We start from the raw sequence: 22,970 nt of genomic DNA, 5'->3' as shown, positions 1-22,970 counted from the left end.
AGGCCTGTTTACTAAATTCAGCAGTAGAATCTGAAAGCTTCTTAGTAATGTAGCCCACTCCCCTTTTCTGCCCAGAGCTGAGAGAGTCCACTGTCAATTTGCAAGGAGATGTTGCTCTTAAACCTCTCTCACTGTTTCCAATTGCAGTGATCCCATCCATCTCTGATGCTAGGTGGTTGCCCTTGGCAGCTTCAGTCCATGAAGCCTTGGTTCTGTCAGAAAGGAGTCCATAGGAGAGGAGTCCCCAAGAGAAAGAGAACCTTGAGGAACAGACCTTTTCTTCTTTCGTTTTATTTTCATGCTCCACGGTTCGTTTGCTTTATCACTATCAAGGGGAATACAACAGGTAATTCCTAACCCTCAAACCCACCATTCTCTATTGATCAATAAGTGTTTTAAATGCCTTTAAACTTAAGACACAATTGTATTTCAACCCCAGTACCTCAGAGTGAAATCCCTGAAGTCAATTCAACCCTTTTGTTGTGATCTCTAGCCACTTCAGGCACTGATGGATTTCTCTTTTATCCCATTATAGGCAGGATCAGGAGTAAATACTCCATTCTTTTAGGAATACCGGGATACTTACCTCAGGATAGATACAGCTCTGAATTTAAGTTTTATTTCAGTGCAAGCTCTGCAGCATAAGGATCGAATTTAATAGCAGGCTGAAGACTCTGATAAGAGTTCATGCAGTGAATATCTCCTGTCCTTACAGTGTTACTATTTCTTTAATGAGCCATTAAAGTCATTCACAGTGGAGATACCAATGGCTGGATTTGTTCAGGATAGCATGAGATAGGCAGAAGTCAGAGGGTTAAATGAAAAGAAAGAAAGAAAATAAAGATCGGATGGAGAATAGGAAATCTTTATTAAAACTGATATCCTACAAAATGATCTGTGCCTCTACTGCAGGATGAATAAGCCTAAACTGGGAAATACCCATTACTGTAAGAGAAACTAGAAGGTATGAGGAGAGTGCTGCAGAAGCTTGGATGCAATTGGTCTCTTCTATTTCAAACTGCTTTAGTATGATTATATTTCAAGTGCATTGACTGTTTATAGTTGACTGAAACAGTTCTTAGATAGCTATTTTGGTGAATGGTTTAGGTAAACCAAAGAACCCTTTCGTTTTTATCAAGCTCTGCCTGACAGATAAAAATATTGGCTCAGAGCTGCCACCCGATGACCAGACCTTGTAAAATCAAATACAGGCTACCGATGTTGCGAAGCACCGAGTTCAGTGAGAATACAGCCGAGACCAACTAATTTCCTACTGTATAGAAAAGGCAGTGAAAGGCCATTTCCCTCCCACTCCCTTTCCACTCCTCTTCCCCCAAATCTGCATTCCCCATCACTCATTGCCATGCCTGAAACATGGTCCTTTGCTTAGAAAATTTAATTTATTAAAACCTTAACTTTGTTTTTTCTTCTGTATTGATTTTCTGCTGGTTTATCAAGTTGAACCAGTTCAGAATGTGGGCAGGGAAGTGTCAGCACCAGCACAAAATAAGAAGGAACGAACTGCTAAGAACAGAAGAATGGGCAGAAGGGAGATTTCAGCTGCAGTGAGCACTTATTTCAGCCCTGTCCTTGCCTTAACTGCATCTGACATGCTACTTGGAGATTCCAAAGCTGGCTTTAAATACCTGTTTGGGTACCCAAAGCACTCTGATCAGCACAGAGGAGTGCCACACAGGGTAATAACGGTCCTTGCCAAGGTTCTGACTAAATTAGTCTGTTCACCACTCAGAAGCTTCAGGTATTGATTGCTCCCTGTAGCTGTGCTGTCTCACTGAAAGCTATCATCTCAGTTATCTCTGCAGCTTTCAGTGTGTCACCTATCAGAAAGTGTTTTCCCTGGCACGGCAGTAATATTTGGCAAAGCAAAGAGGATTACGGGGGATTGCCACATGTATGTCCATTTGGCAACAAATAGCTGTCGCCCATTTCAGTGCATTATACAATCTGTACTATTGATGTGCTTATAAAAATAGTTTAGCTTGTAAAAAATTACTTTAATTCACTGCGGGAGGCAAGCAACACAGTTTGTGGCAGCGTGTAGGGGTGCACCAACAAGACCTTCCAGGCTGTTTCCCTTCTGATCTAGTCTTTTCATGAGCCTTTCATCAGTAGCAAAAGGCCTTCGCTCCAAGCTGTATTATAATCCTTCAGTCTGCCTGCCCTTATGTCTGTTTCTAATGTCTGTTAGAAATAGGTCTGTAAATCTGTCTGCTGATTCAGCCTGCGTATTATGTGTATTAGCTAACTGTGCCCTGAACTGCCTGCTTCCAGTACACCAAACAACGTCAGTGGATTTCTGCTCAGCTCCATCTTTTTTGGATCAGGACCTGCTGTGCTCTCAGAAGACAGCATTTATTATGTACCTGCAATTATGTTGGCCATCATTGCTGGATACAACACAGAGGACAGGGTGTTCCTACAAAGCTGTGCTGCTCAGCTGGAGTGGTGTGTGCTCAGAGAGGAGCCACTTCGTGCTAATGTACAAGGAAAACCGATAGGGAGGTTTCTACAAGCTGCCATTTGGCCAGTCTACTTCATTTGAAAAACTTGGACATGTGCCTGGAAACACTGGAATTCTAAATGGTTAATTATTGGTGGTGGAAAATGATTACCAGTTGATTATCATTAGTTAAATTTTAACCTCCTTCACTAATTTTATGAAGTCAGCATATTGCTATCTAATCACTAGCTGATGAAGGATGAAGTAACAATCCTAATTCTGCTCCAAAACAGTTCATATTAGGGAGCAAAGCATCAATCTTTTAAAATGGTGAAAGCTTGGGACCATATGGGAAAGATCAGGGTATCACTATTCTCAGACATTCACTTTGTGATTGCTACACCAAACTGCTCCGCTTTGGAGCTGGAAGGCAGGATCCTGCAATATCAAGGCCATTAAACACTGGGAGAAAAACACATTAGAAAGCCCGGAAGACTCTGCATGTCCTGCATCATTCAAGCCCTTGGGTGGTCCTTGCTTACTATCTAGATACACCCTCTTCAGATTGTGCAGACTGATGCATATGCTTCTCTGAGAGATGCCTGAGTTAGAGAAGGGGCTGACAGAGGCAAGTAGGGCTTATGAGAGCTTCAGTAAGGGTCCATTCACTTTGCAGGGTGATTTGTAAATTGGAGGCTTCTTGCAGCTTTCCTTTTCTCTTTAGGCAGAATAAGCTGGGGCGTTTTGCATTGGCTAGTCCTGCAAATAGTGTGGGCTTTAGTGAATACCCTGATGCCTCCTCTTCTGCTGCTCCCTGCCAGGGTAAGAGCTTTCCCTGAAATCCTCCATGTGCAACAACAAAACCAGAGTGGTGGGCAGAGAGGAGAGCCTTCTCCTACTCCACTTAGGAATCTGATGCCAACCATATGGAGTTGTGCTCAGGTTATTGAGTGGACACTGGTGCCTTTCTGGCAAGAGAGCTTGAATTTACCTTGAAAGCACCAACAGAGAGTTGGTTCTTTGCTTGGTGTATCCAGCTGTGTACATACAGCTCTGAAGCTTCCCTGCACAGGGTTTTTACAGCCTTCAGTGTGGGGAAGGGTAAACACCATTCAGGTTGTTGGACAACCCTGGTTTACTCCCAGTGCATCCTCCATACTTCTCTCAGAACTGCTGGGCAGCTGCCAAAGTATCAGGAATCTTCTGGCAAACATCAGTTTGCACATATGCATGTGCACCTCCCTGCCATCGCCCTCTTACACCACTCACAGGTCCTACTCCACCTGATGTGCTGAGCAGATGAATTTCTATATGTCCCCCTCTCACCACCACATCCTTCTGCAAGGGCACGTGCCTCACACACTGATTAGGCCCATCTTACCAGTGACCAAGAGTGGTATTTTTGGTATTTGTATTCAAATCTGTTTTGCATTGCTTTCCCCAAAGCCACCCTAATTGAGAGGGAAAGAGCACCAGCAACATATCTAATGTTGACAAACTAGCAAGCAATAAGTTACTGCTTTAAATGGAGATTTATTAGCTGAGGAAAAAGATCCCTCGCTGAATGCACTCCAGAAACCTTCATCTTCTAAGACTTGCTTTATTTCTTCCTGTATTTGTCCTGCAGTGCTTTCTGTAGGTTAAGATTTAGGGCATTTTTCTCACGCCATTTTCCTGTAAAGAAGGCAAATCATAGTTCAGTTACAGCCTCCCTTCCAATGCTAATATTCCTCATGGATTTTTCCAGCTGTGGAGCTCCTCTCTTGTGAAAATTACAATTTCTAGTCCCCATACACCTTTGCCCAAATGCATCCATTGTCCTTGGCAGAAGCAGCAACTATCTCAGGAATTCAGCAATGTATTTTTCCTGGCAGAAGCCATACCTAGCTCATCAGTCCTCCTTCCGTACCAGTTTTTGGGATCCCTGATTACTCTCTGAGTTATGTCAGGGGTGTAGGAATCTTTCATCAAGCTTCGGCTTTCCAGTGGGCCACCTGCAAGGAACAGCAAATAAGGAACTGTACATAGAAATCATCCTACTGCAGTCCTGGAATTGAGCAAGGGAGTAACATCAGCAGTTTCAAGGGCTCATCACCCAGGAGGGAGCTTGTGTTTTGACAATTTTATTTGCTTTTCCTCCTCATGTATGAGACACACACAGAGGGTGCTGCAAGGTATCATCTGTATTTGCATCCCAGTGCCCTTTCTTTATTCAAGTGCCCACTTATTTCCTGTTGAATCCTCTCAATTCATGTGAGTAACTTCCTATTCAGCAGCACAGCTCCACAAAAAGCACCATCTTACCACTTCAGGTACCTACTTGAGCTCCTTGTCTGCCACAATACTTAACAAACAGATCCCAGCTGTGACTTCTCTTTTTTATCCCCTCTTGACTTTAAGCCATTTGAGGGGCTTTATTTTAATTTCTCATCCTTTCCTCTTCTTCTTCCTTTTTATTGTACCATTTCCTTGATAATAATGATTTTGTGCTCCCTAGGGTAAGATGTCTTTCCTTTCTGCATGACTACACATAACCAGGACAATATTGTCTTCAATACCCAGCAAGGCTACAGTGTAAGGAAAATGACTCTGTCTCATGCTGGTACATGAGAAATTGGAATCAGAAGACAATTATTTCAGAGTTTCTTGGGTATGATGGTAACAAGAAGGGGTGAATGCTTAATTCCCAATCTGGGGACCTTGGAAACAGAGGTTTCAGGAAGACCTTTCAGAGCCCCACATCTCTAAAGGTTTTGGAGAGAAGTAATTTCAATATTGGAACTGGAGATAACAGGCAACATTGAATTTCAAATGGTGTCCATTTGGTCAGCTCTAAACATGGAGGACACGGGTCATGATATACCTTCATTTTTCACTCCTTGGAAAGAAAGGGATAGGATACATAGAAAAGGAGGCTCTTGCTTTCATTTCCTCAAGCACCACAGTGTGGAAGTGACTGGATGGAAAGAATAAGAGGGGAAAGTGAGGGTCACCTACAGTCAGATCTCTACTCAAAGCAGTGTGGCTGCCCTGAGCCCTGGCAAAGTGTAGATGGAACCAGCTTTGAAGGTCGAGCATAGGTGTGTATCCTCACCTTGGAAGATATTTGATCTCAGGTTAAACCCCAGATGATTGTAATCAGTAAGAGATGCAGAGTTTGAGGAGGTTTTTTGCATTCCAGTGCGGTCGCTGAGTCTTTTCTGTCCCATGATTAATGCTGCTTTGCACAGAGCTCGCCTATCCTGATAACACAAACAAGACAGAATCAGTCAGTCCACGTTCCCAAAATGCAGCAAACTCCTGGCATTTCCACCCCTGTATAGATCTTTGGGCTACGACTAATCCCTGGGACCTGGGTCTGTCTCCCAGTCTCCCTCACTGGCTTCTGTAGGCACTATAATTGCATGGGATGAGGAGGACTGGTAAAAAGCATGAGGGGGAGGGATTAGAAAGGGATGATGGTGCTGAGCTCTGCACTGGGTCCTGATACCACATTGTTTTGCCTTGCTGAGTTAGGGCTTTGCTTGGCTACAGGAACCTTATAAATGAAAAGGGGATGGAAAAACAAAGTTAAAGAAGACATGGGAAAGGCTGTCTATGGAATGTGTCACTGCCCTGTAGTGTGAAACCCAAATCCATTCCCCCACATCTTCTAGAAACTGCTAGTATACAGCTAATATCCCACCCAATCAAGCACCTGCTATACCATACAAACAGCCTTCAACCTTGCCACAAAGGATACAATACCTCTTCTTCACTGGTAACTACATCTGCAGTGGCAAATTTATATTTCCTGTTAGCACAGATCAAATTGTTTTTCTTTGCCAGAAGGGGGTTCCATTCTCCTTTCATATCTGTCCCTAATGATGTTAAGGATCCTTTGGCACTTAATGCGCTGTCCATCTCCTTGGCTTTTTCATAGCTGTCTTTGACGGTCTTGTGAGAAGATCCAAGCCTTCGAGCACTCAGTGTTTGCTGCTTGCGCGCTACTAATTTTTCTGCCTCCCCCTGTGTAGGTATTTCAGACAGGCAGGAAGTGCTCTTCTCCCCTGTTGGCTCAAGCCCCACTACTGGGTCTTTGGTGGCAGAAGTGTCTTTTTTCTTTTCAAGTCCTCTTGAATGAGGACTCTCTGCAGGGGGAGTTTTGGCCTGGAGATTCTGTTTGCTCTGTTTTTTAGTCTGAACACACTTTGTAGAAAGAGATGTCTGGGATTTAGCAGGTGCACGATTCTTTGCTGTTCCCTGAGCTCTGCTGGAGCTCCTTTGGGGTGTTCTGTGTCTGCTTTCTGGAAAATGCTCCTTTTTCTCTTTTTCAGGTTCCACTTAAAGACAAAAATAAGAGATCAACAAATTTGATACCATTGTGATGACAGGTGGTACTGTAAATGTTACTGGAAAGAACTGGGTATGTCATTGTGTCATTGTTAGATGACAAAAGAAACAGGAAAGGTCTCAAAAGAAGGAACGAAAAGACCCCAACAACCTAGCAGCATTACCCCAGTCTTTCTGCTGAACCAGGTGAAGGTTCCTGAAGAGTCTTAAGTGCTCTTAAGAGATGAACATGCACAGAAATGTGGAAGTAAAAATCTTGTGGTCAAACATGCACACAAAGGTCTGTGTTTTGTTACGTGTAGGGGTCCTTCTAACCCATGATCACGATCACTCTTGTGAACATACACTTACAGTCTCTCTGGCTCATCGTATTTGCTGAAGAATTTACAGCATATCAGTGGCTTATTGTGCTTGTGCAATGAGGTAGTGAGGTAAGTCCACCGGTGGAGGAAGACATACTTGGGTCGGGTGGATTTTAACCCATCAGCTATGGCACATGGGATCCCTGTCCAAGGAGTTTTCACCCACAAACGTACATGCAAATCTGGATGGCATGAAGGGAGGGAATGGCACACAGCCTCACAACCTTGCAAGGCAGGCTCTGAAGGAGGGACAGCTTCTCTGCCATCTTGCTTACCTGAAGTATGGTTGGCCAGCTTAGAGCCATTCTCTGTCCCATCAGGTGCACAGGGATTTGGAACCTCTAGCACACGCTTGGAAGAGCAACAAAACTGTGTTAGCCCCAGAGACAGAAAGGAAGGGGACAGCAGTCCTGCTTATCTTTAAATGATACAGATTATTCTCAGAGGTATTATACGCCTTCTAAACCAAGCTAGAGCTGTCCCTACCTGCCTGCGTGGTTGGTCCTACAACATATGATTCAGATTAAAACAAGCAGCAAAGTCCTGCAGGATTTCACATTAACAGCTCACATGGGATAGCCTGCCTAGGACATGGCCAACTAGTGCCTCTGGGGAATGAAAGAGCAGACACAAGCCAAAATGGAAAAAAACCTCAGTGAAAATGTAAGGGATTTTTATTCTAAAGTACCTAGGCTTGTCAGATTGGTCACGTGCTGTACAATTACAACAATTCCTTCTTTTGGTGCCTTAAAGTAAGGCCAGAAAAAATGGGAAAGGAGGTGATAAACATAAAATGCCTGTGCAATGCTAGCTATGCAAAGGAAAAGAGACAGTCTGGAGACAGGACTTCTGCCTTGATTCTGGCACAGACTATCCCTTGTTTTGCTTTGCTAGTCCTGCTGATGGAACTGATCCAACACCCAGCCTTTGCAAACAGCCTCCTGCACTAAGAGGAAGCTCATGTCTTTTCTGCAGAGGGAATGTCTGTTTAACCCTCAGTCATGTCTTCCCAATGTCTGTGTTCCTCAATCCAGCAGGATCCTACAGGCTTAGCCCATGTGAAACCTGTGACAAGTTACAATTGAAGCCAAGGCCCTCAGTGGTCAATATGGAAATGGTGAGCCTGCAAGCACTAGCAGCAGTGCAAATCACATCTGGCTCAGACAGGGATATATGTTTGCATTTGTCAAATGACATATATCCTTACTTTCTGCTCCTGAGGCTAGTTGTTAGAATGAAAACACCAGCCAATGGAGTAGGAAACCTACCACTTCAAAGTTAACTCACCAGGGCTGACTTGAACTGACAGCTTGTGTGTTACACTGTGCCAGTACTTTCCAGCAGCATTTGTGGTACACTACTAGGATCCTAAAGCTGAAGTTAACTCTATCAGTTAGACTTCAGGAGTCAGCGCTGTGTGCTCTGCAAATGCATTAAAAGACAACATCTCTCCCACAGAAAGAACAGGGTCACAAGAGATGAAGAGAGGAAGGCAGTCTTGGCTCAAAGGGCACGATCTGCTGCTTCTCTGTATCGCTTTTTATTCTTTTTAAAGAAGAGCCAAACATTTACACATGATCAAAGTGCAGGAATCTGTGCTGCTAAATAAACTCCTGTTATCTCCCACCTTCTACTTAAAACAAAAACATGTTCAGTGGAAAGAACTTCCCAGTCCACTGTTGCAAAAATTCCTCCTTTCCCACTTCTTCCAATGAAGCAGAATTTCTGCATAATGAGGCAATGTGCTCATTTCCCAAATCCCATTCACTGGTAGCTTCCATTTCCCCAGTTCCTCCTGCACAAAATGATACTGAAGCCTGCAACTGTTCCTACTTTCTAGTTTGTAACTGTATATGATGCTATTGTTATTGCCTATTGTTCATTTTTACTTCTGAGCCTGAAGGTTCAAAGCCAAAGCACCACTCCGAGACTCCTACATCTTGATGCCAAGAAGGACTTTAAGGACATTTTACCACCCTCCTGGATAACAGAAGCTACAGAACTATGTCTACTTATTCCTTTGCTAAGCCAATTCTATAAGGGACAACTGGCTACATACCAGAAAAGACATATAGTGATTAAAGAGCTAAAATTTATTTAACTTGATCTTTCTTTCTAAACGAAAAAAGCCCATAAGCAAACAAAAAAATGCATGTTTAGCATAGCCTAACACTTGACTTCCCTGATGTGCAGCCATGGAGAAAAGAGGGAGCTGTCTTCTGCAGACAGAAAATTAACCTCCTCAGACAGGTGTGGAAATCATATGCCATTCTCTTCAGCTGTGGTCAAGAATGGTCTCATATGCCTTCCACATCTGGCTGGGCCTCCAAAATATGAGATTTCAATGACTTTCCAGACCTGAGAGGCCTCATGGGTATCAAAATTACATTGGATCTTTTACCCCTTTCTTGTTTTTTAAAAAAGGAAAAGATCCAGGATTTAATAAGAGGCAAAGCCTCTTCTGTAACTACCTCTCTCACCTGGTCCATGATGTGGTGTCACAGCAGGCAGGTGGGTACTGCTGAAGTCCAGGTATAGAGGTGGGATAGGGGCTGAAGAGATGGTTGCTGGGGAACAGCCCTCCCTCTGTCTATGAGCTGTCATCTCTATGGGAACCAGAAGAAACATGGCAGAGATCAGGGTTCTCCTTGCTGACTGAAAAAAACAAACAAGGAGTAGCGTAAAAGGCTCATGTCTCATTAAAAACCTGTGCTCAGAAGCTCTTATCACATACACAGGATTTCTTGAAGCCTCTTTCAACACAGTCATGATAACCAACTAGACTGTATTTCAGCAGAACTGGATCTTCTAGCATCTCCAAATGCTTCACATGAGCTCACTGACATCCATCAGAGAGGAAGAAGAAGATGCCCATTTTTCACATTAGAAAAAGGGAGGTGGTGGGCTGGCTAAAGCTAATGACAGAACCACAGCTTGGGCCTCCTGTGTCCAGCACCCAGTGCTGTATTTTAGCCCCAAAGTTTTCATTCATTCTGGTCCACCATGGACCTGAGCTCTCACCGCTGGAGAACATCTTTAAGTCACCAAGGAAGAGTGCAACTTTCTGTCATGTTACAAAGCTGCTTTTCCCACCCAGGACAAGTAGATCACAGGCCACAGAGAATTAGAAATATTCACAGATGCATCATTTTAGAATTAGACTTTATTCATTGTGAGATACTGAAAGATCAATAGAAATCTACAGATCATTCTTAAAAAAACTAGCAGAATACAAACCAGCACGTGTTTTCTTTACTTCTATCTCCTCCCTTGCCCTGTACCCTGGGCTGGAGGTAGCTGCTAGGTCTCATTGCCCAAGAAACAAGTGTCTCTCTAGGCCTTGTTGCGCTTCATCTCAGAGACCTTGTAGCGAGGTGGGGCACGGTGGAACCACTCCGACCAGGAACCATCGTAAATAGCCACATCACGCTTGCCACACAGGAAGGCTGCCAAGGCAATGTGACATGCAGTGACACCTTTGCGGCAGGTGGCTGCCAGTGGCTTTGAGAGATCCACTTTCTTCTCACGGAATATTTCTTGGATCTCCTCTATACTCTTCTCATGGCCAGATTCTGTTAGAAATGATTGGAAAGGTATGTTCACCGCACCGGGGATATGACCAGATTCCAGCCCTACAAGAGTGAACAAGAAAAGGAAACATGAGCAAGGAGACATAAAGGTAAGTGATGAAAGACACCTACAAAACAGACATGAAAGAGACACCACTGCAGATACTCCCACTTTCTCGAAGATACTAATTTGGTTTTGGTGCTGATGAAGATGCAGAGCAGTACAGGGCTAAAAAGAGGAAGACAAAGATTACTCAACTTAAATCAAAGGTTCCAGATCAGTTTGCAAACTATTTCCCCCTTGACAGCAAGCAGAGGCAGGAATCAGAGCCCCAGATGGGACAAGAATCAAAGAACCACCACAGAAAAGATCCTAACAAAGCCATTACAGGATCTGTGCAAAGAGCAATGCAGCAATGCATTTCGGACCTTTCCCAAGTAGAGTGTAGTGACACAGCTTTCAGAAGCAGGAAGTGTGGCTTGTATGTGGAATTCATGAAAGCAGTTACCTGTTCACAGTTTATTCCTTAAAATCGTATTTGAGAAAAGCAAAACAACCTTTAAGGCAGCCACATTACTGCTGAGGCAGCTATCCCAGGGAAACGGGGTCAGAGAAGTGAGAATATAGATTTTGTATCACTTTTTATCCACTCCATGGATGAAATCAACATGGGTTCTGTTTTTCTGCTGCTGCACTTCAGGCAAGCTGGAAGTTGCATCTCAAGAACAAGGTCTTTAGAAAGAAGCAGATATAAAAACATGACGGATATGATTTTCATCACATCCTTGAAATTCACACTCTGTCACTATAGGCTTAACCAAAGTCCATTACACTCAGTAGAAGCTTTTCCACTGACTTTGAAAAGTTTTGGATCAAGGCTCATCAGAGCAGGAAATATACCAAAAATGTATTTCAGGGAATTTCCTTGCTAGGTTTGAACTTCTAATGAGACAGCCCTAGGAAAGTCACATAAATACTAATCTTTCACTGACAGTTTTCCACTTGCCTAAGTCATCAGGGTAACTGATCTCAAGAGATGAGAGAGATTGAGGCAGGGAACCTTGGTCACAGTCAAATGATTAAAGTACACCTAACTGGAGACTGACATCACACATCATAACGACACTGCAGTTTAGAGATATGTCATAAGGGGAAAACATGTTTTTGATGCGGTACTGAGGAGAGGATTTTTGCTCTGCTGGACAAAAACTGAGGGCCTAAAGACAATCAAAGTTGCCCTGAGTCAGCTTCACAACATCTCTCCCTGTTCCAGATGGACCCTCTTTGTCTCTTGATTCATCCTCCCAGAGTACCTTAGAAACTTGTCACTGTAGTCTATTAGCCACCTCACACATTCTTCAGAAGTGTTTATCATTACAGGGAGAAGCTGGGAGAAAAAAAACTGCTGACTTCTGGAGGGACTAACATAAAAAAAGAATCCCAAACAACCCACCAACAAAAAAAAGGCAGTGTTTTCGACCAATGCTTTTATCACATCTTCTCCATTTCCAGAAAACAACAGTTCATCATTTCAGTAGAGAACTGCAAAATCCATGCTCATTAATACAGTGTTTGTATGACAGAGGGGAAATAACAATAATACAAATAACGAGTGGGAAAAAACCTTGTTTGCAGTTCTCAGGCTGCAGAACTTCTTATTGGAGAACTACATGCCTAGGTTAAGCTACCACCTTCCCGCAAGAATAAATGGTCCCAATGCTGTCATTTGGCAAGGGATTTCTGCAAGACTGCTGCAGTACTGGAGACCATCCCAATACAGACAAGTCTGTGAGGCACAGAACAATGCTCTCACACCATTCTGGGGCACTGGGAAGTGTATCAAGATCAAGAAGTCCTTAGGGCTGAACTAGAAGGGCTGGTTCAAAGAAGCTTGCTGTGACACCGATTTAATTTTTAAGTGTCCCAAGCCCCATGGTCATGATTGCTTTTCTAGACTGTTCACACATCTTAGGTAGTCTTACTGGAGACTGTCGTGACACACCATCCTTAAACAACTCTTAGTTAGGAGCTGAGCAGATCTGAAAAGATCTGTCTCATTTTACAGAGTTTTTGTCTTTGATCTATAGAAAGATTTCCATGCTTCAGAGATTCAAAAGCCTGTTGGAGTCACAGACCAGTGCTTGCACTCTCTGAGTGAAAGATAAGGAATTCTGTAGAAGATGTATTTACTCATGTATGTGGGTGTTCAGCTGAAAGAAAGAGCTGACATTGCATAACCACAAACCCTTGGACTGCCTAAAAAGTGCTCGAGTGGTTGAGGAAGTTTCATCAGCTTGTTCGTTTCTAGGACAAGAGCAGAGAAACACAGGACTGGAAGGTAAGGATGGATGCATCTGGGATCTGAACAGGCAAGAGGATGCATCTGCTCCTGCCTCACGTCCACAGAGTACACTCCACACCAGATTTATGTAGTCATCCTCAGAAACTCCAGGAAGGAACCCTAGGATTACAGAGCCTGGCTCCCAGCTACTACAGTGATCACCTTATAGGCTTTCTCTCATAAAAGCACCCTTCCCAGAACCCGTCTGGATTCTTGCCATGAAACTTCCCACTGAGGCACCTCCTTGCCCACGTGAGGAAGAACATTAATTTCCAACATTAAGTTCATCACAGTCAGTCCATACACCATTTGACCTTGAGTTAACATTGCCCTATGACTGAAATAGTTTTTCTCCCTTTCTACTACCACTACAACATGCTGATAGTGAGCACTTAGGACTCCCAACAGCCTTAGTCTAAACCCAGTAAGAAATCACAGCCAGGCTTTTCTCTGCCTCAGCCACCCCAGAAATAGTTCTAGGTGACCATCAGGCTTTTGGGTAAGGAAGTGACATTTCCTAGCATCTCAACTGGTAGACAAGAGGTTAAAAATTGCCATTTTCAAGGCAAAATCATATTTGAGTTCATTGCAGCCAACTAATCCATCCAAGTCTTACCCTATTCTATTGCTTCCAAATGTAGGGTCTTCAGCTTGTAAGAGAAACACATGCAATTAAGTATTTCAGGGTACTAAGCATCCAACCTTGCTCTCTGTAGCATTGAACCTCCTGTCAATTCTATGACTGCAGATGGTACCTCACATAATACTCCCCATGTGATCATTTAAACCTCCCCAAAGCTGTGCCAGCAGCACATTTCAGTAGCAACTCCCTATTTTCAGTGCCTTGATGATTCAGAAAATATGAAATAAAACACAGAAGCATAATGATGGGGACTGCTGGCAACTTCTAGCCCCACAGATCAGCTTTCAGCACAAACTATTCTTATCTCTCTTATCTCCCATTCAGTCAGGTGTTTTTTTAAAACTAACAGTACTTGTGCTATTTGCCTTTTTCTCACATTGAATTAATAATTATCCCTCGAATATTATGCCCAACGTATTAATGAAGTCCAAATGGAACAACTCTACCTCAAAGGTGCTTCCAATGGCTGGAAGAAAAGATCAGACATAACTTCCAGGCATGCATGTTCCCATTTCTCTTACCTGGCAAATCAATTCTGTTGGCAAGGAAATAGAGCCCTTAGCTGCAGTGTATTGGGATACCAATAAAATACTAAGGTATTTTATTCAATTTTGCCTTAATTTAAAATAATTTTCCTTGATTTTTTTTTTTTTAAAAAAAACCTTCCAATCTATTCATGTTAGGATTACAGATCAACAGCTGCCTAGGTCATGCTGTACCTCTTATCCTAAATACAAACACAAACTTTGCCAGTTTCTGGCCTACAGAACCATCCTCTGATTAAATTTATTAAATTCTTGCCTCATGGAGTTGCAATGTCAAGTGACTGATTTTTGACACAGATTTGGGATGGAGATCATCTGCATCACAGATTTGAGCACATGGATATATTTTGGTTATACTTCCTCTTTAGAAATTATAATCTCCACTTCTTTCCCCTTCTTGCCACCTCTCTCTTTACTCTGAAGACTTATCCTCAGGAGGAAAAAACTAAACAAAAAAGGTAGCACAGACTCTGTAATTCTGAGGCTGTATACAAATAATCTTTCAGCTGGAACCCCTGCTAACTCCATAGCAACCCTATTTACTCTTTCTCTCCTTGTCCTCTTTTTATTCGCTTTGCTCCAGCAGGTTCTGTTATTCGTTTTAATTCCTTTTGCCAAGCCTCGCTCAGCTTGGCTTCTGGCAATCCTCCCTCGTAATTTGTAACCTGTAGTATGTTATCTTCTTCACTGTTTAATCCCCTTTTCCACATCTGTTAAGATTCTCTGCTTAAACGTTTGTTGGCATTTTTTGTTGGCTATTTATCTAGGTATGACTACAGCTCCTTCTCTCTAGCCTTTCTCTTTACAATGAAAGCTCCAGATGGAATTTCTTAATGTCAAAAAGATAAAAGATGTGCCTTGTCCACATTTAATTCCCTGTGGTTTTGGAGTTGGCTAGCTGCAGCTAGCAGTTCCTTTCCAAATGCCTCCTCTGTCGCCTCCTTTTTTTCTCTCTCCCTTCCATTCAAATTGCATGCCTCGGAAGGAACCATCAGCGATCTCAACTAACCTACCGTAATCTCATCAGAAGGAACACTTTAAACTTGGTCCTGGCAAGCTCTCTGAGAGTCCTCGCAGTCAGATCACGTTGCCACCACCGCCAAAATACTGCGTGCATACACAGCCAGAAGACTCAACTCTAAGAACCAGTAGGGCCATAGTGCTAATTCTAGCAGCTGATGCTTGTCCACCTCGTCACATGAATGGACAGCTTTGGACTGTAGGTTCCTGTGGGTTGAAACAGACTTTGGTGAAGTCTCTCACTCTCCATGTTGTGCTTTGAGTCATGGTCAAAGTAGAGCCAGTCCACTCCCAGCTGCAGACCCCACTTGGAGAAGAGAGGGAAGAAGCAGCAACATTTCTTTCTCACTCCCACGGAACGTTCAAGCTGAGCAAAAGCCTTATGTTTGGGGCAGGGAGGAATGAGAGCTGGGAAAACAGGCAAAACCTAAAGAGTTGTGTATGTGCAAGGGAGACAAAGACTACCTGAGGGCTGAGAACGAGAAGAAAAATAGTGGGAAGCTCATGAAATGACTTTGACTTTGCTTTCTTTTCTACAGGATGGATTTCTTGCTTGGCTACTTTCCCCTCTTCTCTCAGGTTTCTGAAAAGGAATTCAAAAATTCACAACTTTCTGGTATGTATTTGTTCACCTATAATTCTTGTTCCTTTGTTTGCAGTGCCCAGCACTCAGAGAGAGTCAGCACTGGTAACCACCATGTAATTACTTTTATCATTTGCCACCTGGATTGCCTGGGATTGCTTCACTTTAGGCTGGTCACACAGACATGTACCCTACAGTGCCTGAGTAACCTGGTTGGACCATTGCTGAATCACAGCTAATGAGCGGGCTCGAGTTGCTAGTTCCTCCAGAAACACAGAACACCGTGCAGGGACACCTTTAACCACTCAGTGCAAAGGTCAGGGCTGCACATCTGATTGGCTTATTGTGCACACCATGCATGAACATCCAAGCTTTTTCATTCAAAGCAATACCTGCATTTTTCTGCACCCTATCAACCTGGGTAAAGCTCTCCCAGCAACTAAAAAATGACCATGTATTATGGCTTATTTTAAACTCTAGGTCTAAATCCCAGCAAGGTATCCGCTACATAAAAATAAAACAGAGACAACTGATTCTTACCACAAGGAACTGAAAAACTAAAGAGGCAAAAGAGTCAGCTGAAATTAGCCTCTTAGCCTCTTCTAGAGATGGAGTTCATGGAACTGGAGAGATTAATTGACTTAATTAGGAAGTCAAGAGCTGAGGCAATAATTAAACTGAAATCACCTGAGAACGCAGCAAGTTCCTTAACCTCAAGACCATTCTTCTCTGAATTGCAGGCAAGGTTTCTCCTCCAACTGGATGACCCCTGTAATTAATCAGCATTGATTTCAAATTGCTCTTTTAGGTGTAAGCACTCCCTTCTACCCACTGCTGGCTGCAGCATAGCTACTGCCTAGGCTGGTTCAGAATGCTGTCAAGCTCCTCTGGAACAAGCAGCTGCAGCTGGAATGCTTATCCTGTTGGATCTGCTGTGGGAAGCAAAACTGGACCACCACAAATAAAACTGTTCCATGCTGACTCATTTCAAAAGAAAAATCTGTTTTCAAGAAGTTGTCAGGGGCTGCAGTGTTTGTCACCTGGTGAGAGCTCCTGCTTTGGGAAAGAGAATGCAAAATCCACCAGCTCCTAGGGAGGAGTGTTTTATTTGTGACTTGAGGTTAAAATTCAACCTTCACTTTGACGGGCTGCAGTAGACAAAGAAACAGAATGAGTGATAAGCCTAACTCCCCCTCTCTCAATGCAACAGTCTCCTCTGTCACTCCCATTACCTCTCTTACCTTCTGCATTGGCTTGCACAGGTTGAGTGTGTTTGGGGGGAGGGGGGCTCACTGTAGACACTTATGCAAACCACGTGTACAGAGCCATTTACAGCCAAATGCTCCTGAGGTTTGGATGTGGGAATTATTTCAGGCCATGGAGTCATGCTCAATGGCTATACAGCTGCACTCATGTAAGACAACAGCCAGAACTGAATGACAACCAACCTGCAGGCCAGCGCAGCACTGCCTAAGGACTGCAGAAGCCTGCCACACACCTGCTCCTGCAGCATGGAGCTTGACTCAGACCCAACAACTCTCATTGAGCTTTTCTGTGCTTTGTTTTGGAAACTCTGGTTTTTTTTTTTAAGCTATTTCTGTGACTTCCTTTCAGAGGGGAGGCTATTCCGGGATATACCAAGGCTTAAATTACACAGTTAACGACCTCCTTTAACAACCAACTTGAATTTCATTCCAGGCACACTGCTGCACCAGCTGTCCCCACTGCAGAGGACTTCTCCCACGCCTGCTGCTTCCATGTCCAGTGTTTGACCCAGGTAACAGAATCAATTTTTGTTCTGGCTTCTTGAGGCAGCCAAAACAGAGACCTTGACAGCCCATACATTTGGTAAAGATCTGGGGCTTTTCTTACTGAAGCAAAAGGACAAAGAGCAGCTCAAGGAAGTTTTCTGTTTGCTGGGAATCAGAGCAAGAAGGACAAAGTCCTTTGGGCTACTGTACTGCCAAAGCCTGGACTTTTGCTGGCGCATTCATTGCGGTGAGAGGTGCCTATATGAATAGTGATCATTTATGCATGTGTGCTAGTGTAAGACAGGCCACGGAACAAACCCCTGGGAGCTCTCACCTCCTGTGTTTACATTCTGTCTGATTACTTCTGCAGGGTGTGGACTGGGGGATCCTGGAGCCAACTGACTGCAGACCTTTGCTACTATTTCCTCCTCCAGCTTTAAAACCAACCACAAGGAAAGCGTTCTGTGGGGGCACTGGGATCTGAATGCCCAACTATGGATCCCTTAAGGTAAATCAACAAAGTTAGGCTAAGGCATGACTGTTTGTTAGCAAAATCCATTTGCTGGCTGGGAGTCGTTATGCCCAGGCTCATATTAACACTCATCCATCCCACTTTGGTGCGCGGGGTGGGTGCTGTTCCCACCTCCATTACCTTGGTCCAGCTCGGTCCCCCGGAACCGGCCCTCGGGGCGGGAATCCACCACCTGGAACTGCAGGGACCCCACATTCTGTATCATCTCCTCAAAGGTCTTCAGCAGGCCCGTGTTCAGCTTGGCCTTAAAGACAGCCGGGGGGGGCTGGCTGACCTCCGCTGTGACGGGATGGCCCTCCTTCACCCAGTTCTTGAAACCACCATTCAGCACCGAGACCTCCTTGTGCCCAAACACCCGGAACATCCACCAGGCACGGGGGGCATACAAGGTGCCCAGCTCGTCCCCGTCATACACCACCACATGGGTGCTGTTACTGACCCCCAGGCGCCCCACGTAGTCGGCGAAGTGGGATGCGCTAGGCAGCATGAAGTCGTAAGGGGAGGACTGGTCCCGGCACACCTCGATGTCAAAGAAGGACGCCCCGGGGATATGCCTCTCCTTGAACTCCTGCCGGGCGTTTCGCTCCTGCGGCGGGTACCAGGAGGCGTCCAGCACCCGCAGGCTCGGCCCGACCCGGCCGGCACGCACGGCCTCCGAGAGCCATTTGGCGGTGACCAGCGGCCGGCTGAGCACCTGCGACGCCATCTCGGACCGCCGAGGCCAGGAGGGGGCGCCGCTAGCGGGGACTCACGCACAAAATGGCGGCGGCGGCAGGGGGACGCGGGTCGAGGGGCGGTGCGGGGCCGGGTGGCACCGCCCGGGACCGGCCTGCTGGGAGGGTACCGGCTCCCGCCTCCCGGTGGCGGCCATGGCTGGGGGGGATTGAGGTTTGGCGCTGTTCGGCTGAGGCCTAGCACGGAGGTACGGGGCGGTGTGGTGGGCCGGTCGCGCTCCCCTGAGGGGAGGGAACCGCTGCCCCGCCGCCGCTGGCGTTGGGGGTGTCCGGGGCGGGAGGAGTCGCGGCAGAGGTCCTGCCTGCGTGAGGGGCGGCAGGGCCGCTGTCGGAGCTCGGCTGGAGGTGTGCTCTGGGAAGGGCGATATGGTCTAGTGTGAGGTGTGCCTGTCTATGGCAGGGGGCTGGAACTAGATGATCTTAAGGTCCTTTCCAACCCAAACCATTCTGTGAGTCTGTGATTCTATGGTGACAACGGTGGGGCAGAGCCCCCTCGTTGTGAGGCTGTTTCTCGGACCGGGGCATTTGGTCCCCTCCGATAAGGGTCCCTGGCACTGCCCCAGGCACTGCCCCACTTCCCTCTTGCTGCTGTCAGTGCTGCCTGATGGTTGCTGGAGGGCTGAAGTGGGCTACGGGGAGATGTGTGGAGGGCAGCGCTGTGCCATGGCTGTCATGCTCGGGGCAGTGTTTGGGCTGAGCTCTGTGCAACTTCTTTTCAGGGCTGGAGCATTTCAAACCACTCTCTGTAGGCTTAGCCAGCACCTCAGTGCAGACACAGGTTTCTGTTCCCAAAATGCATCTTCATCTAGTTCCTTTTTGTAAGGCTGGTTTCTCATTTGTGCTTTTCCTCATTTTGCAGTGTGGTCAATTCAAGCAGACCCCAGAAATCAGGTAATCTTGGCCAAGACTCAGGAGCAATGTCGCAACAACTCCTCTACCGTGCTCTGGTGTCTGCAAAATGGCTTGCAGAAGCCATCAAGTCCCAACAAGCTGGTCTGGCCTTGAGAATCTTGGATGCATCCTGGTATTTGCCAAAGATGAAGCGTGACCCGAAGCGGGAATTCGAGGAACGCCATATCCCTGGGGCAGTTTTCTTTGACATTGACCAGTGCAGCGACCGTACTTCACCTTATGACCACATGCTGCCCAAAGCTGATGACTTTGCCGAGTATGTGGGGAAGCTGGGTGTAGGGAATGATTCCCATGTTGTGGTGTATGATGGCAGCGACCAAGGCCTCTTCTCAGCACCCCGGGTGTGGTGGATGTTCCGGGCCTTTGGACATGAAGCCGTCTCCCTTCTGGATGGTGGCCTGAAGAACTGGCAGCGAGAGGGGAATGCGCTGAGCTCTGGGAAAAGCCACGTAGCTCCCTCTGAGTTCCATGCCTCCTTGGACAAGTCCCTGGTGAAAACGTATGAGGACGTCTTGGATAATTTGGATTCCCACCGCTTCCAACTAGTGGATGCACGCGCTGCGGGACGATTTCGGGGAGTAGAGCCAGAGCCCCGAGATGGTAATGTGCCTTCTGAGATATTGGCATAATAAAAAGGGGCTTCATATAAGGTACCCATCAGTTTGACTCCTGTAGAAGTAATGAAGAGAAATATGGTTGTCTTTTATGGGGTGGGGCTGGAGGCAGTGTATTCTCCTGCCCTCTTCTCCTTCTGATAGCGAGTGCCACTCTGAAAATTCAGGAGTGGAGAAGAAGTTTGTTTTTTTCTCATGAGGGGCTGGGGTGAGGAACATGTCTTTCATGCACTTCAAAAATACTCATTGGTCTCTTCATGTACTGGTGCTACTCTTCCCCTCAGAAGGGCTTTTAGTCAGTGTCATATTAGGGTGAGTTGCTCAGATGCCCTGAAGATGTGGAGGAAGAACAGAACTTTACAGGTTTGTGTCTATGTGGTGACTGAAGGGTAGAGCCATCCTTCCTGAGTAATCGGTAATCTAGTAAAGCAAAGGGTTGGTTTTTTTTTAAAAAAAAGAAGTATTTGTTTTAACAGAATACACTAAACAATAAATATTCCTCCCAGTAAAAGGGAGAATGGGTTTTGCAATAGATTTGTCCCAGGCAGTAGAGGTTAATTCCTATCTGTATTGCTTCTCCTCCAGGAATTGAGCCTGGTCATGTCCCTGGGTCGACGAGCATCCCCTTCACTGATTTCCTGACAGAGTCTGGCTTAGAGAAGACCCCTGAGCAGATCCGCAGTCTGTTCCAGGAGAAGAAGGTGGACCTCTTGAAGCCACTGGTAGCCACGTGTGGCTCTGGTGTCACTGCCTGCCATGTGGCTCTAGGGGCATACCTCTGTGGCAAACCAGATGTTGCTGTGTATGATGGGGCCTGGGTGGAATGGTACATGCGGGCACAGCCTGAAAACATTATTTCTGAGGGAAAAGGGAAGACAGTGTAATAAGCTGCTTCATCTTCCAGCTCTGCAGATAAATTTGCCTTGAAACAGGATGTGGAGAAGATGGGTTTAGCATTCCTGGTTAAGTAACTTGAGGTGAAGGTTTTGGGTACAATTATGGACACACGGTGTTTGGCACTTTCTCCTTACTCTACTGCTGCTGCCCAGGATGATAAAAATGACCTGGGCAGCCAGTTTCTGGTGGGTTAAGCCCAGCCGGTAACTCAGAACCATGCAGCCTTTCACTCACCTTTGCCTCCTTCTCCCTCTGCACCACTCTGGTTGGCATGGGGAGGAGAATCGAAAGAATGTAAACCCTACGAGTTGAGAACAGTCCAATAACTAAAGTATAATGTAAAACTACTAATAATGATAAGGGAAATAACAAGGGGAGAGAATATAAAACTAAAATGAGAAAGGGAAAAAACCCACAAACAATAAACACCAGTGATGCACAACACAAGTGCTCATCACCCGCAGACCAATACCCAGCCCAACCTGAGCAGCGATCAGTCACTTCCAGGTGACTCCCCCTAGTTTATATACTGGGCATGATGTGCTGTGGTATGGAATACCCCTTTGGCTGGTTTCAGTCAGGTGTCCTGTCTCTGCTTCCTCCTGGCTTATTGTGCCCTTCCTCACTGGCAGAGCATGAGACTGAAAAGTCCTTGAATGGAGTAGACATTACTTAGCAACAACTAAAACATTTGTGTGTTACCAGTGTTGTTCTCAGACTAAAGCCAAAACACAGCACTGCACCAGCTACTGAGAAGGGAAAAGTAACTGTTACAGCTGAAACGCAGACACAGCTCTAGGTGACCCTGCTAGAGCAAGCAGGGTGAACCAGATGTCCTCCCTTCCAACCTCAGCCATTCTGTGACACTCAGACCTTTTTACCATATCACATAGAAGGGAGAGAGTGCTGGTGATAGCATGGGGAAGTAACTGAGTCAAGCCAAGCTCATGACTCAGGGCATTGCACCATGTTCACTCACAGAATGATCATACTTTTATAACTGTGCCTCATGATCCTGCTCTCTGCCATTGTCCTAGAAGCCATCCATGCACTTTATGGCCACTTTGAATGCAAAACTTTGGGGAAGGACAGCTGTTAAAGGAGCAAATACGGCTTTCAGGTTGGCACTTAGGTAAGAGACTTGGTTTGGATGCCTTCTTGCACTTGGACTTGTAACTGTAGTGTGTACTTAGCTAGTTTTGTACCCTCGTGGTCCAAAATTCCCCTTGAGAAAAAACATTCTGGGATTTAAAAAGGGTAAATAAACATGTGTTTCAAGGTCTCTCTGCTGAATGGAACTTTCGTAAGTGTTGCTTGGGTGATTCCTTTTCTGGAATTCTGTTTTTATGGGATCACTTTGTTGTGATGATTTAAATGAGATGTTGCCTTGTCTTCATGAGTAGAACTGTGTCTCTTGCCCTGAGCAAGCTCTTTGGCCTAGAAAGGACAATGGCATATGTCTCTCTTGTGTCTTCTCCTCCTTTCAGTCCTTGTTCATTGGCTTTTTGGCCTAAAACTGTGTTAGTCACTCACAGCTCAGTTTTTGAGACTGGTTGCCAGCTCACATGGTGAAAATTTGACTGCATGGGTGTTTCTGCTTTTTCCATGACACTTACCATGTAACCTTAAAATCTTGGGGAAACCAAGACCTACAGAGGAATAGCCCACAGTGG

At 45.4% G+C, this 22,970-nt stretch overlaps 3 protein-coding genes and 1 long non-coding RNA gene across 7 annotated transcripts; 1 reads left to right on the top strand and 3 right to left on the bottom strand.

Annotated features, from left to right (window-relative positions):
• Nucleotides 1–1,862: 1,862 nt before the first annotated feature.
• On the top strand, nt 1,863–22,579 carry LOC130605281 (3-mercaptopyruvate sulfurtransferase-like). Of its 4 annotated transcripts, XM_057420657.1 has the most exons (4): nt 17,581–17,634; nt 17,979–18,116; nt 19,734–20,386; nt 20,986–22,579. In XM_057420657.1, exons 2-4 carry the CDS (start codon nt 18,103–18,105, stop codon nt 21,282–21,284), a joined length of 966 nt encoding a protein of 321 aa, XP_057276640.1. In that variant the 5' UTR covers nt 17,581–17,634; nt 17,979–18,102; the 3' UTR covers nt 21,285–22,579. The 4 variants fall into 4 exon arrangements, with proteins under 4 accessions (XP_057276643.1, XP_057276640.1, XP_057276641.1 ...); XM_057420660.1 differs by lacking the exons at nt 17,581–17,634; nt 17,979–18,116 and adding an exon at nt 1,863–1,868; XM_057420658.1 differs by lacking the exons at nt 17,581–17,634; nt 17,979–18,116 and adding an exon at nt 18,951–19,062.
• CIMIP4 (ciliary microtubule inner protein 4) lies at nt 3,975–9,686 on the bottom strand. Its single transcript, XM_057420656.1, has 6 exons — nt 9,636–9,686; nt 7,431–7,506; nt 6,209–6,783; nt 5,556–5,703; nt 4,345–4,455; nt 3,975–4,135 (listed from the first exon to the last, which is right to left on the bottom strand). Exons 1-6 carry the CDS (start codon nt 9,642–9,644, stop codon nt 4,062–4,064), a joined length of 993 nt encoding a protein of 330 aa, XP_057276639.1. The 5' UTR covers nt 9,645–9,686; the 3' UTR covers nt 3,975–4,061.
• TST (thiosulfate sulfurtransferase) lies at nt 10,301–18,935 on the bottom strand. The gene is made up of 2 exons (XM_057420661.1): nt 18,261–18,935; nt 10,301–10,787 (listed from the first exon to the last, which is right to left on the bottom strand). Exons 1-2 carry the CDS (start codon nt 18,844–18,846, stop codon nt 10,489–10,491), a joined length of 885 nt encoding a protein of 294 aa, XP_057276644.1. The 5' UTR covers nt 18,847–18,935; the 3' UTR covers nt 10,301–10,488.
• LOC130605287 (uncharacterized) lies at nt 14,368–18,175 on the bottom strand. The gene is made up of 2 exons (XR_008973661.1): nt 16,545–18,175; nt 14,368–15,481 (listed from the first exon to the last, which is right to left on the bottom strand). It is a non-coding gene; the product is annotated as an uncharacterized LOC130605287 (long non-coding RNA).
• Nucleotides 22,580–22,970: the final 391 nt, after the last annotated feature.

This window comes from Pezoporus wallicus, unplaced genomic scaffold (genome assembly GCF_028554395.1).
Source record: "Pezoporus wallicus isolate ANWC-B61680 ecotype Strahan unplaced genomic scaffold, APGP_CSIRO_Pwel_v1 contig_2871, whole genome shotgun sequence".
NCBI lineage: Eukaryota > Metazoa > Chordata > Aves > Psittaciformes > Psittacidae > Pezoporus > Pezoporus wallicus.
Note: the sequence above shows the minus strand (reverse complement) of the source record. Positions and strands in the feature narration are given on the sequence as shown.